At 34.9% G+C, this 18,528-nt stretch overlaps 1 protein-coding gene across 6 annotated transcripts in view; it reads right to left on the bottom strand.

Moving 5' to 3' along the window:
* Positions 1-18,528, bottom strand: part of DCLK1 (doublecortin-like kinase 1) — a 520,253-nt gene that overhangs the window by 103,112 nt on the left and 398,613 nt on the right. For 3 of the 6 annotated variants that reach the window (XM_005883145.2, XM_005883147.2, XM_005883146.2), the window contains exon 6: positions 12,223-12,317. In XM_005883145.2, coding sequence (XP_005883207.1) covers positions 12,223-12,317 — 95 coding nt within the window. Of the gene's footprint in view, positions 1-7,868; positions 8,549-12,222; positions 12,318-13,143; positions 13,522-18,528 lie in introns of those variants that run through there. The other 3 variants (XM_014530738.1, XM_014530739.1, XM_014530740.1) reach the window with 2 other exon arrangements.

Below are 18,528 nucleotides of genomic sequence, written 5' to 3' on the forward strand. Positions count from 1 at the left end.
CCTAGCCTCCCCTACCCCCCAGTGTCTTATGTCCATTGGTTATGCTTATATGCATGCATACAAGTCCTTCAGTTGCTCTCTTAAGACCACCCCCCCAACCCTCCCCAGCCTTCCGGCTGTAGTTTGACAGTCTGTTCGAGGCTGCTCTGCCTCTGTATCTATTTTTGTTCATAAGTTTATAATGGTCTTTATTATCCATAAATGAGTGAGATCATGTGGTATTTTTCTTTCATTGACTGGTTTATTTCGCATAATTTGCTAGCCTTACAATGAGCTCACAGTTGTGTCAGGTCTCCCTGTTCTGTATTTGGTGTTTCGAATCAAGTCTAAGACTTCTCATTTATTCATGTTAAATGTCATCTATATTACATTCCTAATCTTTACAGCCTATTAGTTTTTGGATTCTGATTTTTGTCACCTAGCATTTTTGCTCTCTCTCCCATTTGAAGTAATTTTTAATGAGCATGGCTCTGTGTATTCTTGTGATTAATTCTTAAATATACTAACTTAGTATTGGAACATTTTGATTATTGTTCATAAATCTAATTGAAGGATTTTGAAAACCAGCAAAGGAAAGATGTTTACACTCTTGTTCTTTAGAATTTACCCAGTGAAATCAATCAACCTTTATTTATGACCAACAGAAACTAAAAAGTCAGCTTTTATTTTTGCATGCTTATAAATGAAATTAATTTACTTGTTTGATTTTTCTGAGCAAAGGATTTTATAGTACACATGATGATAAGATTTTGTTTGCTTCAATCAGCTTGTTAATTCCAACACATTTGGATATATAGTACAAAACATACAGTTACTTTAGAATTCAATGCAATTAGCTGCTCTATGAGATACTGTGACATTTAAAATGTCATCACCTCCAAGCATATCTAATGGGAACCAGATGGACAGGCTGCTGGCACCTGGATGCTTTTATGGCACACCTTCATGAAAGCACTACCCTAAGTAAGAACACAACCTAAATGTAGCTATTTAACTTGAGATCATATAACAGATGGAGAATATATCACACTTTTTGAAGTGAGAAAACTGACATAATAACTCTAACCACATTTTACCAAGATGTAGCTGATAAATATGTAGTAAAAAGCAATTCATTCTAAATAAAAATTGTGTAATTCTCCTGCCATTTGTTTGAATGGTGTCACTCATCTTGGGTCCATGCTGAATAAAGATTTCAAAAATACCTAATTGATCCAATTGATCCAATCAATGTAGAAAAATGTCACCAGATAGCTTTAGCTTTCCCTGGATAATTGTATTATTTCCACTTTGAATTTTGTCTTGGTATAAAACAGTGATTTTCAACCTTTTTCATCTCATACCACACATAAACTAACTACTAAAATTCTATGGCATACCAAAAAATATATATTTTTTGCCAATCTGAAAAAAAAGTGCAATTTTGATTCATTCATATTGGATGGCTATTGTGTTGGCTGCTGTCATTTTTTTATTTGACAATCTAAAGGAAAAGAGGGCAGTACCCCTGACTAAGCAGCCAGGTATTGCTTGTTTTAAAAATTCTTGTGGCTTACTGGTTGAAAATCATTGGTATACATTTATTACTTTGTAAATATTAATTTAAAAAATTATCTATACTAATAAAAGCCTATGTGGTCATCAAATCCTCACGCTGTGATGACCTCAAGCCACGATGCCCTCACGCAGCAACAATCCATCACCAGGAGGCTGCATGCACGGCAACGCACGCATGGGTGGGCAGGGACTTGATGTTGCGTGTGCAGCATGTAGGCGGTCCCGACGGCTCCGGCCTACCTCTTTAGGGCAATCCATCGAGGAGCCCCAGATGGGTGGGCAGGGCCTACCTCTTTGGGGAGATTGATCGCGGGGCTCCCACACTGTGAGAGGGCACAGACCAGGCTGGGGAACGCCCCCCCACCACCCCTCCTGAGTGCGTGAATTTCGTGCACCGGGCCACTAGTAAAAAAATAATTTTGAAATCAACTGGATGAACTTTATAAGAGAAACACAACTAAAAAATGTTTAACAGATTCAAGCAATTGTTTTGGTGATTTTTTCTTGATTCAAGGTCTACAAAATCTCTAAAGATGACCTCATATAACAAAATAAAATTATAATCTTCATGTAGAAGCTTAAAATCCATGGAATTCTATGTGCATATAGAAAAACCATACATTAACTTTTCAAGTTGGTATAGAACAATAAGTTGATGACATCAATCTGCAATAACTAATAGGATTCATTATTTGAAACAAGGCACAAAGGGAACTCCTTTTTCCAAATTCCTTTGTCTGTATTCTTCATGGTGTGTTTAACCTAAATAAAGTTTATGATATAGGCAATCATGTATAAAACTAAGAATAAATACTGAAAAATGTAAAATGTTATCATAAAGATTTGCTCAAAGTTTTAAAAGACCGAAGAACTGTTATTTATGAAATTAGGTTACTTAGAGAAAATTAAAATTAAAATGGGAATATTGGCATTAAATCTGTTTTAGTGAAATCCTGGGAGCCAATATTTCAAAACTAAATATATTTAGTTACAACTTTGTTGTTTCAGTAAGTCAATCTTCACTTCTATTATCAGGCCAAGATCTGTAAATTCAAAATCTGAACCAATTGTCTTGAAGAGACTGTCATGGTAGTGGTAGTAGGGGTGGACAACAAAGTCTCCTCTTAATTTGATAATAGTTTGGAAGGGGGCTAAGAAATAATCTAGTTTATCTCCTCTCAGTAAGTAAAATGATTTCCTCCATAATTTCCTCCTTAAATGGGATTTCCAACCTGTGATGAAGGGAGCACACTACTCTTCCAGGCATCTGCTACCTTTTATTTTAAACTGTATTACACAATTGGGAATTGTAAACTTGTGAACATTCCTTCCAGTGGTATCATTATTGCTTTGGGCATTGATTACATTTAGGTTATCAAGGAGATAATAAAGAGAACCAATTAAAGTAAACTGTAATTTTAAGGTTAAAATGACCCTGGTAAAAATATTAGATTTAAAACCAGAATTCTGAACTTCTATAATCATTTTAATGTAAAATATTTTTTTCTAACTAGATTAGTAGAATTTTATTTTCTCTCTTACACCATATTATGAATGACACATATTATGGACTTTTGTTCTAAATTTAAGTTGGGTAATCCAATATTTTATTATTATTATTATTATTATCATTGATATTCTTATGTATTTATTTATTTTATATATTTATTTATTCAGTGCTTTTAAAATAACTTGCATATGCACATGTACATACATACACAAGCACATTTTCCCCCCTGCAAATTAGATGACCTTGGATAAATACTTTCAAGCCCAGCAGACAGCTAATATACTTCAAAAATGTAGTTAATTTCTCTTTTTCAACCAGTTGCCAATGTCTGGCAAATTCACCTTTAAGGCAACTCAGAGAGGAAAGTGTACTAATGACTTAAATTTAACCAACTGAAATAAAATTCTTCATCAGATAGTCTTCTTCTTTTTTTGTTATTGTCAGTATTATACACTTCAGATGTTATATGATGCCATTCTGCAATATCTCAATTATCACTTGCTGATGCTAATTATATTACAAGAACATCAAAAATATGATTATGAATGTAATCGTTCCCCCACACCGTTATTTCAATTTCAATGTCTACTTATCAAATTTTCTGAAAGAAACTCACTGAACAACATTAGGTATTTTTTCCTGTTTATTGTATAGTTACTCTAAGGTGATGTCACAAATTTAACTTTGAGAGGAATAACATGATCCAGTGTGAAACACAGGAACAACATTTTACAAGGAAGCCACAGCACAAAGTGATGAAACTTTCAAAATTGGGTAGTTCAATGAAACATTTCATTATGTAGCTCTATCAAACTCTGCTGATGGCCTCAGTTTTTAAAACATTTTAACAGCAAATGTTCTTTTTAAGATAATAAATATCCAAGCAAGTCAAACTGTAAGCAGAAAGTATGTCAACCATTTTATAAAAATTCTACCCAAATTTACAACATTCATGGTATATTTTGAAATAAAATTTCCTTAGAAGAAATAAATTCAGTTCCTTGTTGTTGATGAATATGAACTCAAAAAACAGATCACAAAAATTTTGACTTCCATAGTGCTTTGCCTATGACATTTCAGATATCTACTACCCTGGCTTCAAAGATGCTTTGTGGTCATATATAATACAAACACTCATATATTACATGCATCATGTATACTATCTTGGAATTTATTCATCATCTTTACTAAAGTGAACCACATTTTAAGGACACTCTTTATCATGCACCCTTAAAAATTATAATTAGGGCTTCAGATTTCCTATGTTTTCCACAGGTATTACACAAACAAAATTACAAATATTTTTTTAGCTGACAGTGTAACAAATGCATCAAGCAATTGGTATACTGAATTAAATACATCTCTAATTTTCACACTATTCTTCTATGGGATATCTCAGTCAAATACAGTTGTCACAAACATGCACAATTAGAAATGCTAGTAAGGCTAATACAAATATGTATAAGTAGGCAAATGTATGCATATAATAGTAAATTCATTCAATTAACATTTTTACATGTGTATATATTTATATAGATATACTAGTATACACACATATAGCAAGTTGGTGTTGTGTTTTTTTGTAAGTATAGTAAGGTTACTACTGAAAATATGTCAACAGTTTAGTGTTTTGAAAGAACATAAAAAATTGCCTTATAGGTAATCTGAGTTTGTTATTAAACTTACTTCAAATTAAATACAGTTTGGACTCTCTTCTATTTCTGTTTCAATATAATAGTCAACTACTCACAGATCTATAAAACAATATTTCATTTTTAGTGAATATTGATTGGCAATAATTACATGTCATCAATATGTACACATTAGAGAAATATCTATGATAGTATTCATTTTAATAATTGAATATCAAGACATAACCATATAAATATTAATGTGTGCTTATATTTAACATTTAACACAAATTGGATTTTTCTAAATTTCAATTATTTTTGTGTGTATCTGGATTTCAATTTTAAAAAAATCAGTACATCTGACTATTTAGAACTGTTTTGCCATACAAGTTTAGCAAACTACTTTTGAACTTAAACATGCCCTAACTAATATGCCATATGTAACAATGTATGACATGAAGGTTTTATATATAATTCCACAAGAGCCAGTAACTTAGAAGGCTGTGTCACAAATACTATACTACTTATGGCCTATATACATACACAAATACTTATATAAGCACATCCACATAAACACTGAGCTCTGTGCATTTACATTAACACACACATACATGTATAGATATATGGCCACTATGAAAAATTTAACAGTCCAATGGCTAAAATATATGGAATTATTTTTCAATAATATTATTCTATATTTTCACTCATTTATATTAAGAAATGTGGTTTTTAAACTTCATGTTTTAAGTTTTTTTAAAAGAGCCCAATCATGTATAGATCTACAGTGGATGAAAAAAATACCCTTCCTGGGTAACACAGGGAGCACATATAGTACATAATGGTGGTTCAAAATATTTTTAGAAAATCTCATTTGATTTTTTTAATATTTAGATGAGCCAATAGAGCCAATATATAAATACAGGTATGTGTACAGATGGGTGGACCTGACACTTTTTAAAAGCCTATGACAGTACAGACATTGTGGATTACCACTCCCCTCCCTCCACTTAACTGATTAAGCAAGACAAAGAAGAAACTAACCACATGGCTTTCAAAAGCAGTCCTTTGAATTCACACTGAACTTCACACTTGATAAATGATTGGGTTTTGCATTTCTAAAATGATGAAAGCAGGGAAATATTTATTATATCATTTTCAATGATGTTTAAGAAAAATAGTGAGTACAAATTAAAACTATCAAACTTTTAACTAGAGCACAGTGCCTTCAGCACATTTAAGGTTTACCAATAAGGACAAAAATGCATGTTTCTGCTGGAGTTCTTTCCTGCTTAGTAGAACAATTTTAAAATTCAGTGTCTATATTTTTAAAAAATAATTCCATATGCAAATAAATCTTAACTGCCTATAAATCATCAGTTTGGTTCCACTAATGAACTGAAAACTTCTGGTTTATTGCTAAGAACATTTTTATCTATTTCTGCTGTAGTCTAATGTACACTCTGCATAGAAAGATATCTCAAAGTCTATAAATGGTGTGCTGTTTCAATCTCTGAGGGACTTCAGTTTCAAAAAGTAAATGATAAACATTGCCCCTGAACAGTCCTTTAATAAAAGTCATATGTTGAAAAGATTAAATGCCATGGAATAGCATTTCCGTTGGAACTGCTTGAATGGAAAGTTGGCCATGATATCGTCAATTAGTACAAGTTCAGGGTGTTTTTTTTTTCTGTGTCTAAAGAAAATCATAGACTTCATATCAGTTGGTAAAATCTGCCACTTATCCAGAATAAATATCATTTATTGAACCTCTCTAAGCAGTAGTTCTCCATAAGATTGACAGTGTAGGGAAGTAAAAATTATTGGAATTTATTTTTGTTCTGGACCATCTAATCCCACCAGATTTAGTTAACTGTTCCACTGCTTTCTTTGCATTTTGGACAGTTCAGTCAAATACATACCAATCTTTTATGTATTAAGACTCAACGGTATTAAGTAATGCATTTTACAAAGACATAACTAGAACAGACACCAGCATAGGCAACTTCCCAGATGTTTACTATTTCAGATAAAACAAAGCAGCCTTTTGATCTCAGCAGGAGTCTTTGTTCGTTTCTATTGGAAACAGTTTTAAAACATGAAGTCTGGAACAGGTATTATTATGAACTGCTCTTTCAAGATGGAATGGTTCAGTTTGCGGTTCTCGAATACCCTGCCAGAGAAGTGTCTTTCTCTCCAACAGACAGGATAATGAGGCACTAATTATTATAAGGCTAAGTTTTCAAATGCTGTTAGATTGCCTAGACTTTTTTAAAATCTTCTTTTGGTTGAAGTATTTTATTCACTTGGAAAATGAAATGGTAACATATGTAACTATAAGCCAGATGGTAAAATTTAATAGTTGAGTAATTTATCAAGGAGTTAAATTGCTAACATTTTAAATAGTATATGACAACTGAATTTCTCTCCATCTTGAATCAAACATTTTGTTTTAAAATCCATTTTCAAGTAAAATTTGAAAAGAAAAAGCAAGTAAAAGCCTCCAAATGGCATCATACATTTTTAATTTATCACCTACTGAGATATGTCAAGCCTGTATAGTATGAAAACCATGCTTCACAAGTCTTAAATTGTTAGTGTTTAGCAAAACTAGATGATCAGTAGGATATGGCTTAAATACAATAGACCATACACATTAAATTAATTTGACATTCAGATTGTAAAATAATTCTTTTATGTTTAAGAAAAGCTGACCATAATTTTTAAAGAGAAGACCAAAAGAGCAGAATAGGTTAATGTTAACAATGGGTTATAATCATAGACTTATTTGGTTTAACACAAAAGGAGTTTTGCATATGAAAATTTCCAAAACACTACCAAGATCTAGGATTTATTGGAATGGAGATTTAGATATTTGGGGCCTTCTTTATACAGTACCATCTAAAAGAATTTAGCTTTTCCAATTGATTTTTTCGAAGAAGTCTAGATACAATTATTTTTTTAGTTCTGTATGTAAAAAAAAAGTTCCCTAGCTACAAACTTTACACATTTGAAAAATTACATATATAGTTGTGAGAGGAATTATATAATTTATAGTTCTTCATGTTAGTGTTTAGCTTCAGCTATTTTTAAACTGTTTGAAGTAAAAAATAATTTAAAAAGTTTAAATTTGCTCAAGAAAAATAAGGAAATTGTCTAATGTTTAATGTTAAAATTCATGAGATGTATCCTTGATATGGGTATTTTTCCTCAATTATATTAATCCACAAAATGACAAGTAGCTTTCTCTACTGACTAGAAAGGAAAAAAAAATCTACCTGTATATTTTTATTATTTTGCTCTAAAAGTACCTTTAAATATTATCAATCCAAATTTTAAAAAGAATTTAATTTTAAGAAAAAAAATGTGTTTTAGTGTCATTTTAATCTGCTTGACCAAAAATACAGAAAAATTGTATCTACATGTCTACTGTGATTAAAATGAAAACCCCAGATACAGAAATTATAACTCTGTATTGCCGCATCATTAGCATATTCTTATACTCAATATTGGGTCCATTTTTGAAATTCATCTGGAGCCAAGCCTTGCATAAAACCTCAGCAACTGAGTTTGTGTTCAAGATCCCCCAATCAAATAATGTAGGAGACATAGAAAGAAAAACTCCAGGATTAACATCATAAATATAAAATGCCTGTATATTTACTTTTATATAATTTGGGCTTCGCAATTTCAAAGTATGCAAATTTTTTGTGTGTATTTTACTGTTAGACTTTTGCTTAGAAAATGTTTAACCTTCACCTAATCACAAACCATATACATTGCACCATTGTCTCTTTTACACCGAGTCTCCCATTGAATCCAAATCATCTGAAGAGAGGGGGCAGTACAGGTCCTGTAAGAGGAAGGGCAGTATAAATTGTTTACTTGGCCCTCATAGGTGCTCTATGGCTCCCAGGAGTGGAGCAACACTGAATGAGCACAAGTAGTGTCTAATGTCATTAGACCTATTAGTGACCAAATTCATATAAGAGGAAAAATAATTGAGAAACCATCTATATAGACAAAATAGTCCTTATTTTGCCTTATTGATTTGATCTCCTCAGGAACTTTTACCTCCCTTTGTGTCCAGTTAAGTTTTACAGCCCCTGAGGTCTGTCAGTGCCATCCCTGCTTGTATGTATCTAGACAATTCTTCCTTGAACACCTCCTTCCCATTTGGGGTAGAAGAGGAATATGCTTACTTCACAAAATAATTTATTAGAAGCCCCAGCTGCCATTCAGCAAGTTCAAGTCCCAGAGCAGCAACCTAAGTGCTGTATTTGCACATCACATAAACCCAATAAACAGTGCCTTTTCAAATTTTATGTTTGAAAGAAAGAAAGAATTCAAACTTGACTCACACCCCTTTCTAATATTCTTCCCCAGTTCCGCAACCACTCACCTAGCACCTCTCTTTTTCTCCCCTTCACCCTTATTGCCAAGAGATCTCTCTCTATTAGTAGCCAGGCAACCAGCTCAGATCTGCAGTGTCTAGAATCTTGGCTTCTTTCCTATTTTGTACCACCCACTCGGCACATCATCTGAATGATCAGATAACCTACAAAAAGTCAGCAATGTGGGAGGATAGTGGGGAGCTTCATTCAACCCACATAACACATTTCTTTCTGATTAAAAAATGGGACCCAAGAAAGTTCGTGGATGGAAAAGATCCTCCAAGATGTTCATCTGTGACCAGTCAAATGCTTCTAGACAGCAATTTAAATAACTATTTTGTAAAAACAGAGAGGTTGCTTGGTACCTTACCAACCTCTTTTTATAAAGAAAAATATCTGGCATGCAGACTCTTGTTGTATATAACTATTCTAAAACCAAGAGAGATAACATAAAAATATGATTTTAAGGGAAGTTAAAAAACTGATTGGATTATCATAATTAATATGAATGAAAATATAGATTTTCTTGTTTGTGAATAAATTAGTCAAACATCTCACTATTTCTTTAAAAACCAAAAATTTATGTTCAGGTAGGAAGTGTGAGTGTGTGTCTATGTGTGTGTTTGGGGGGACAGCCAAGTTTTCCTGGCCACGTTGCTAGGTAACAGAGAGGGAAAATAGAAGTAGCTACTGCTTTCCAGTTTGCAATAAAAAAGTTAATTTATTCATTGAAATATCTTCTTTTAGCACTTGCCATCTTTCACTTATTTCAGTATTTCCTGCATATGAGTACAGCCAAACATTTGAGAAGAACATTAACCAAATTTGAAACAGGATCAGTTTTTAGTGATATTAGAGGCCCATTTTAATCTGGAGAGGTTATTTGATGTAGTTGACTCCACACCCAGATGAAAGCTTCTCTTGCTAGAGCAGCTGGAAATGTGCCCATCCACTGACACGGTACATGAATGGAGAATGTTCATTTATGGCCTGAATTCAAAAGCCTGGAAACTGAGCCATCTCTGATTCATCCGGTTCTCCGCACATAACATGTGCGTAATAAATGTTTTCAGATGATGATAAACCCTGTATCTCTCTAAAACAAGTGGGATTGTTTTCCCCTCTCAGGTATGATGCTTGCATTGTTAATTTAAATGACAAAATGAAGAATGTATAAGACAACCAACCCTTACAATCAGTTCCCACATGACAATGTTAATTATATAAACTGTTGGCCACACAGCTGCTAGCAACTGCATGGAAATTTTCTGCCTCAGTTGGACAAAATAATAGTGAAATAGAAAATATAGAGAGCAGAAGTAAATTCCAGCCTCATTCTTCAAACAAAGGGTTAAGCAAGGAGCTTTATGTCCCCAATAAGCAACCTGGAGAGAAAATCAGATATGGCAGGGCTTCTCAACCATTCTAATTTAATCTCAACCACTAAGCATGAACAAAATCCTAAATCTGAGTTTAATAAATTCAAAGGATAAAGAGGAATTTCTATACCAGGTATACTCTTCAAAGTATATACTTCAAAAGGGAGAATGTTCTATGAAAGAGGGCCCTTTCTGTGCTATATCCAGTGGTTGTTCCTACAAATGGGGACCTAGCTAGGTAATATTTACACACACACACACACACACACACACACACACACACACACAGAATCACCCTACTACTCCCTCCACTCAAACATAGACATTTAGCAGATTAAATTAATTCGGCCAATTCTTTTTAGTAGTTTACTAATAACTACTGTACTTTAAAATGCCAAATTAGACTGTGGTCAAGAAGAAAACCATACTGAAAACATTTGAACAGAACTGAAATAAAATTATTGGGTTTCTATCTGGAAAGAGCCTCTTTATTTTCTTTCATTTTTCCAAAGCCCAGAAAGGATAACAGACTAATCTAAGATAACACAGCTACTTAGTGAAGGAGCTGGTGCCAAACCCCGGGCCTCATCAAATAATCCAAATAAGCCAAACCCGATGCCAAGGGCATCAGTGGAGAATGACAATACAACCTGAAAATGGTGAGACAGGCTCCAAAGGGACTAGGGACTGATTCCACAGCCCCCACTTTAGACAGTGTTGTGTGAACACAACCTGGGAGGCAGCTTGAACAGAGGAGCTTCCATGTTGGTTACAGTTTAAACTTATGGAGCTTGGAAGTCTCATTTTAAAACACTTAATAAAAGAAGCCAAATTCAAGAGTCTAGTATTGGATGTCCAAAGACTCCAAGAAGCCTTTGCTTATTAAAATATTCAGTGAGCACCATCATAAAACCTCCTAAGCGCCTGTATTCCTCCCCACCTTGCTTGTGAAATCAAACAATGAAAGGCCTTCCATTTCCTCCACTGTATCTTCCCCCTCCTCCCCTTCTCACTCCTTTTAGTCTTGCCTTAGTTTTTCTGGAAAAGACAAACATTACAGGTTGTAAAGGGATAAAAACAGTAGTTCTTCCATTCCCCTTCCTTAGCATGGAGAAGCTAACACTGTTTTCAGTAACTTTTTAATTTTGATCTCCAAACTTGGTCATCTTCTCCATCATTACACAGGAAGCTAAAAATTAAAGTCAGGTAGTGATGAAAAACAAGGTGCTCCATGTGTGTTTCATTCACAAAAGCATGTCTCATATGGACCCATGTCCTTTTCCATGGACCCTAATCCACTCTGGAACACCATTCTATGCTGTAAAGCAACTCCCGACAATGGGCCACCCCTGCAACAATGGCACTTTTCCTTCTCCTTCCAATGGAAGGCTGATGATCAATGATGATGTCTAATAAAGCTTGTTAAACTCAGGAAGCTTACAAGTCAGTGCAGGTAAGGTCTTTGTAATTCAGGACAAAAAAGTAAGGAATTAAAAAGTGAAGCAGCAACTGTTTATTCTTCTCAGAGATAAGGTTTAAACAGATTCATAGAGAAAGTAAAAGCCCTGAGTTCTACCTAAGAGAAACTATAGCCATAACAACTAACCCGCCATTGCTCACCTCCTGTTCTACCTCCGCCTGGTTATTACTTAGAGACAAGAGTGCTATTATGAGAGAGCTATTTGCTGGCACCTGTGCTGTTCTGCACCAAAATGCATACAGATCTGAAGCAAGGAGCTTGCTTATTTCCTTACCCTCTGCTTCCGCAGGCTTCCTGGGCTGGTGGGTGATGGACTTGGTGACTTGCCAGACCGTGGAGTGGAGAGCTGACTACCCGGGGTCCCATTAACTAGAAGTACAAAGAATCACAGATGGGAAAATGGCATGTTAAAAAAGTTTCATGACAAAATAAACTTCTCTGAGAAATAATTATAGAGGAACATTTGCTAAAATTCCAGATACCTTTTTATCTGTGGTCCTGAGAAAAAGCTTCAGCAGTAGGTTATATAAAATTTTTTAAATGTTTTTTCACACCTTTCCTGATGAATTTATTAATGATGTCTTTGACTGTGCAGATAGAGATTTGGGGAATGTGATTAAAGCCCTGGGGCATTTTCAATGGGATTCATCCTTAATTCGTTAGCTTCCAGTAGGAGTAAATATTAGCACAGCTCTCAGGTGATATTCACAGTACTTGTTAAACTAAATCACTATATTTTTATAGCTAACAAATCACTTCTAGAAGTTCCTGCATCCATTTCTGCCCTGCACATCTCCCTCACCTAAACACTTGAAGGACCTGCTTTTAAACAAGACAAAGTAATTGGCACAGACACTTGAGAACTCCTCACTGATTGTCCTTACCACTGTTGAAAAATAAAAGCTGATTTCTAATAGATTTAAATCACTGGAATTTTACCTGATTATTAAGACTTTCATGCAACATTATCACTAAATGGAACCAAAGCCACAGAACTCAAGTTAACAATTACTTTTCTCTAAGTAACATTACAAAACACTTAAAGATATTACTTTACAAAGATATATAAGGACAACATTTTTACATGTATCACATCCACAGGCAGGGAAGTAGAAGTAGCAATGAGACACACACATTCTTAAGACTGCATAACAAACATTTTCTAAAAGGGAGAGCAATGATGCATTTAACTTACCTTCTATGAGTTCTAACATGGACACAGTCTTACTGTTTGACCTGACAATAGTAACAGGCAAAGTCCCTTCTCAGCACCAAGCCAAGCACCCGCAGAAATGTGAGGCAGTTGGCTTAGTTAAGGATGGCTAAGGCTGCTGCTCCCAGAGCAGATGGAATGAGATGCAGGATTCATCAGCAGATGCCTTTTCTGCATAAGGCTGACGTCTTCCAAGCAGCAGTGGGAGGTGCAGGTTCTGTCTCAGGCTGTATCAAAGGTGTCAATTAAGCCTCATGCCAACTCGGGAGCCACTGCAACATCCTCCCAGACACCACTAACTCCCTGAAGGCCGGAAGCTGGAGCCCTTTTTCAGTACTTTGCACTGAATCATAATAAAGTGCCTCCAGGGAAGCAAGAGACCCAGTGACTCATCTGAAAATCAAAATGACAGCAACTCTTCTAAAGCCTGTTGACTACCCAGTACTAAGTATATCCTTAAAAATTTAGAGGTATGATGTTTATTGATCTTTCATACACAATGTTTGCACAAAATCTTTGGGTCCATGAAAGTGGGAGGTTGTTTGTCTTCTCCAAAGACCTTTAAAAAATGTCATATAGCCTACATTGCACTAATTTGTTTTGCCTTTGAAATGCATTTGGTGATTTAAAAAATACAACTTCTTTTTCTTTTTTTGGCAGCTTAAAGTAGAGAGCACTGAGCATGCTTTAATTTGCTTGCTTTCTACAGTCCATCCTTACTGAGCTTGATGCTCAGGCCTCTTTTCACTGGACTTCCCAGCCAGTGGCCTCTATGGGAAGGGCTCCTAAAGAGGCAAGAACTAAAGAGCTGTGGGCAACTAATAAACCAGTAAGCAAAATATCCCTAGGAGTTGATGGAAAAACATGTTTTATTAATGTAATGTTTTCTTTGCCCGCTTCTCCACTTTATGCCTTTTTGTTGTACCAAAAGGCTAAACAGATTGGGGAAAAAATGAGCAAATGGGGAAGCAAACATAGTATTGACATATTAAAATTTTGAGACGCTAATCTTATAAAGCCAATTAGGGAAGGGGGAGTGGATTCTTAGGAAATCAGCCTTAGGAATACATTGTTTAAAAAAGAAAAAGAAAACAATAAAAAACTTTCACCTCAGTTTATTGAAGAACTTATTTTCAATGTTATATATATATATACACATACATGCATGTGTATATAAACACACATACATACAGATACACAAATATATATGCATATATGTGATCTCATTTCACTCTCACAATAACTTTGTGAGACAGGCAGTATCATTTTACAGATGAGGAAACTGAGGTATAAAGTGATACGTGGAGTGTTCAGATGAATGGCAGTGAGAGAGGCCCTGGCCTCTCCTCCTGAAATTTCAACAAGTTCATCAACTATAATTCAGCAAAGAATTCCTTGCTCAACACAGAGGCATGCCTGAGAGACTCTGGCACTGAAACATCTACAGATGGGCAACCATGAACAAACGGAGAGACAAAGAGAGAGGAAAGCACAGATGGTCAGCAGACACAGCCCTGCAGCTGGAAGCTTGAGGCTTGGCCTGGAAAGGGGAGGAAGCCAGTAGTAGAAGGTACTTTTTCAGCTGGGAGGACAGAGAGCTGCAGGGAGTAGTCCAGCAGGGTGAGCAGTGAGCTGAGCAAACAGTGACTGAGCCAGCAGAGGCCTGATAGAGCACAGGGTTCTGCCCTGCAGCTCTCTACTGTCAGTTGGGGCACTGGTGTTTCAGACAAAAAAACATAACCACAGAGCCCTGCAACCAGTTGGACTCCCAAAATTCGACTCCCCTTGGCCTTGGAGTTGGGTTGAGGAGCATATTACCTGTAACCAAGAGCTATTGCAGTAAAACCACTGTTTCCCTCTGTGACTGATCCCCAAGTTGGGTGCTTGGGCAGTACTCCACAGAATTCAGGGGTCACCATTACCATGAGGGCAAAACAAACTGCACCCCCAAGAATCAAGGCTGTACTTATGGGAGCACTGAAGGTAAAGACTGGGAGATCACAGAGGTAAAACATACTATAATTCAGTGCCATCTACTATAAAATAGTAGAAAGACCTTTTCAGAGGAAGCTGCTTTGAGTCACTAATATACAGATATAAATGCCTAGGCAAAGGAGAATAGCAAATACCATGAATAACCACAGTAGTGAGAATGATCCAAAAGAAAATGAAAAATCCCCAGAAAATAGGCAGGAACGCATGGAAATATATGATATAAATGACAGAGATTTCAAGATTGCAGTTCTGAAAATACTCAATGAGATGTGAGAAAACATACACAGGCAACTCAATGCACTCATAAAACAAATCAATGAACAAAATAAGTATTTTACCAAAGAGATTGAAACTTTTAAAAAGAACCAACATGAAAATCTAGAAATGAAGCATGCAGTTAAGTAGATTAACAGTAAACTATTGAGCATAGAAAACAGAGCAAACCAGATGGAGGAAAGAATTAGTGATATCAATGATAGGAATCTAGAAATGATGCAGACGGAAGAGAGAGACCTCAGCATAGATAAAATGAATGCGCCCTATGAGAACTATCTGACTCCATCAGAAAAAGCTATATTAGAATAATAGTTATTCCAGAAGAGCAAGAGAGGGAATAAGGAAAAGAGAGCCCATTCAAACAAATAGCTAAGGAGAATGTCCCAAACCTATGGGAAGAACTAGATCCATGAATTCAAGAAGGAAACAGAACACCTAGTCACCTCAATCCAAAGAGGCCCTGTCCAAGGCACTTGGTATTAAAAATGTCAAAAATTAATGACAGAGAAAAAATTCTCAAAGCAGCCAGGGAAAAGAAGAATGTGACCTACAAAGGAAAACCCATCAGAATTTCAACTGACCTCTCAGCAGAAACTCTACAAGCCAAAAGAGAGTGGAACCAAATATTCAAACATCTGAAAGAAAGAAATTACCAGCATGAATAATATATCCAGTAAAATTATCCTTTAAAGATGGAGGAGAATAAAGATATCCCCAGACATACAGAAGCTGAGGAATTTTATCACCAAAAAACTTCCATTGCAGGAAATACTCACAGGTGTCATTCTACCTAAAACAAAGATAATAGCCCTAACCGGTTTGTCTCAGTGGATAGAGCGTTGGCCTGAGGACTGAAAGGTCCCAGGTTCAATTTTGGTCAGGGGCATATACCTTGGTTGCAGGCACATCCCCAGTAGGGGGTGTGCAGGAGGCAGCTGATCGATGTTTCTCTCTCATCATCGATGCTAACTCTCTATCCCTCTCCCTTCCTTTCTGTAAAAAGTCAATAAAATATATTTTAAAAAATAAAAAAATAAAACAAAGATAATAAAGTCACAGCACTACACAAGTAAGATCAACAAAAACTTACAGCATAAACAGGGATAATTTATAACAACAAAAACCTAAAAGGGGAGAGTGGAAAGGTCTGAACTGGCAAAGGAGGATGAAGATAAGAAACACTCAAAAGAAAAAAAAACTATGGTATATGTGCAAGTTTATTTTATATAAACCTAATGGTAACCACAATAATCCCCAAACATGGACACATAGCTTTAAAAAAGAGGAAAGAAGTATGGAATACCACCAAACAAAAACAACAGACAGAAACACAAAGGAAAAGAACCAACGGAGGCACAGATCTACAAGGAAAAAATAAATAAATAAAATGGCTATAAGAAATCCTCATGCATCAATAATTACCCTTAATTTAAATGGCCTGAATTCACCAATAAAAAGGCACAGCATACCAGAGTGGAAAAGAAAAAACCCCACCTATATGATACATCTAAGCTGCAAAGACAAAAGTAGATTCAAAATAAAAAGGTGGCAAATTATTCTCCAAGCAAATAACATCCACAGAAAAGCAGGTGTAGCCATATTTATACCTGACAGAATAGATTTCAAGACAATGAAGATAACAAGAAAAAAAGATCGACACTTTATAATGATAAAGGGGACACTACATCAAGAAAACATAAGACTACTTTTCTTTTATATTTATTTTTTATTTTTTTTCTTTATTGATTAAGGTATTACATATGAGTCCTTATCCTCCCATTGCCCCCCCCCACTCATGCCCTCACCCCATTGGTGTCTGTGTCCATTGGTTAGGCTTATATGCATGCATACAAGCCCTTTGGTTGATATCTCTCCCTTACCCCCAGCCTCCCCTACCTTCCCTCTGAGGTTTGATGGTCTGATCAATGCTTCTCTGTCTCTGGATCTGTTTTTGTTCATCAGTTTATGTTGTTCATTATATTTCATAAATGAATGATATCATGTGATATTTATCTTTCTCTGACTGACTTATTTTGCTTAGCATAATGCTCTCCAGTTCCATCCATGCTGTTGCAAATTGTAAGAGTTCTTACTTTTTTACAGCAGTATAGTATTCCATTGTGTAGATGTACCACAGTTATTTATTTATTTATTTATTTATTTATTTATTTATTTATTTATTTATTTATTTATTTATTTATTTATTTATTTATTTATTTATTTATTTATTTATTTATTTATTTATTTATTTATTTATTTATTTATTTATTTATTTATTTATTTATTTATTTATTTATTTATTTATTTATTTATTTATTTATTTATTTATTTATTTATTTATTTATTTATTTATTTATTTATTTATTTATTTATTTATTTATAATAAATAACTTAAAATTCAACGTTTTATTTATTTTTGTGTTAAATTATTTATTGTTTAAAATATTACATATAGTATTATATGTTTCCATTTCCCCCCATTGACCTCTCCCCGGCCACCTCCACCTCCCAGCACATACCCAAAACCCCTAGTGTCTGTGTCCATTGGTTATGCTTATATGCATGCTTGATCTATTAACTTCCCCCCATCCCCTGCCTTCTGAAGTTTGACAGTTTGTTCAATGCTTCTCAGACTCTGGATCTTTTTTTTGTTCATCAGTTTATGTTGTTCATTATATTCTACAAATAAGTGAGGTCATGTGATATTTATCTTTCTCTGACTGGCTTATTTCACTTAGCATAATGCTCTCCATGTCCATCCATGCTGTTGTGAATCATAAGAGTTCTCACTTTCTTACAGCAGCATAGTATTCCATTGTGTAGATGTGCCACAGTTTTTTAATTCAGTCATCTGCTGATGGGCACTTAGGCTGTTTCCAAACCTTAGCAATTAAAAATTGTGCTGCTATGAACATAGCGGTGCATATGTACTTTCTGATGGATAGTTCTGATTTCTTGGGATATATTCCTAGAAGTGCGATTACTGGGTTAAATGGAAGTTTCATTTTTTAATTTTTTGCGGAAATCCATACTGTTTTCCAGAGTGGCTGCACCAGTCTGCATTCCCACCAGCAATGCAAAAGGGTTCCTTTTTCT

The sequence above is a fragment of the Myotis brandtii genome, unplaced genomic scaffold (assembly GCF_000412655.1).
Source record: "Myotis brandtii unplaced genomic scaffold, ASM41265v1 scaffold77, whole genome shotgun sequence".
Classification (NCBI taxonomy): Eukaryota; Metazoa; Chordata; class Mammalia; order Chiroptera; family Vespertilionidae; genus Myotis; species Myotis brandtii.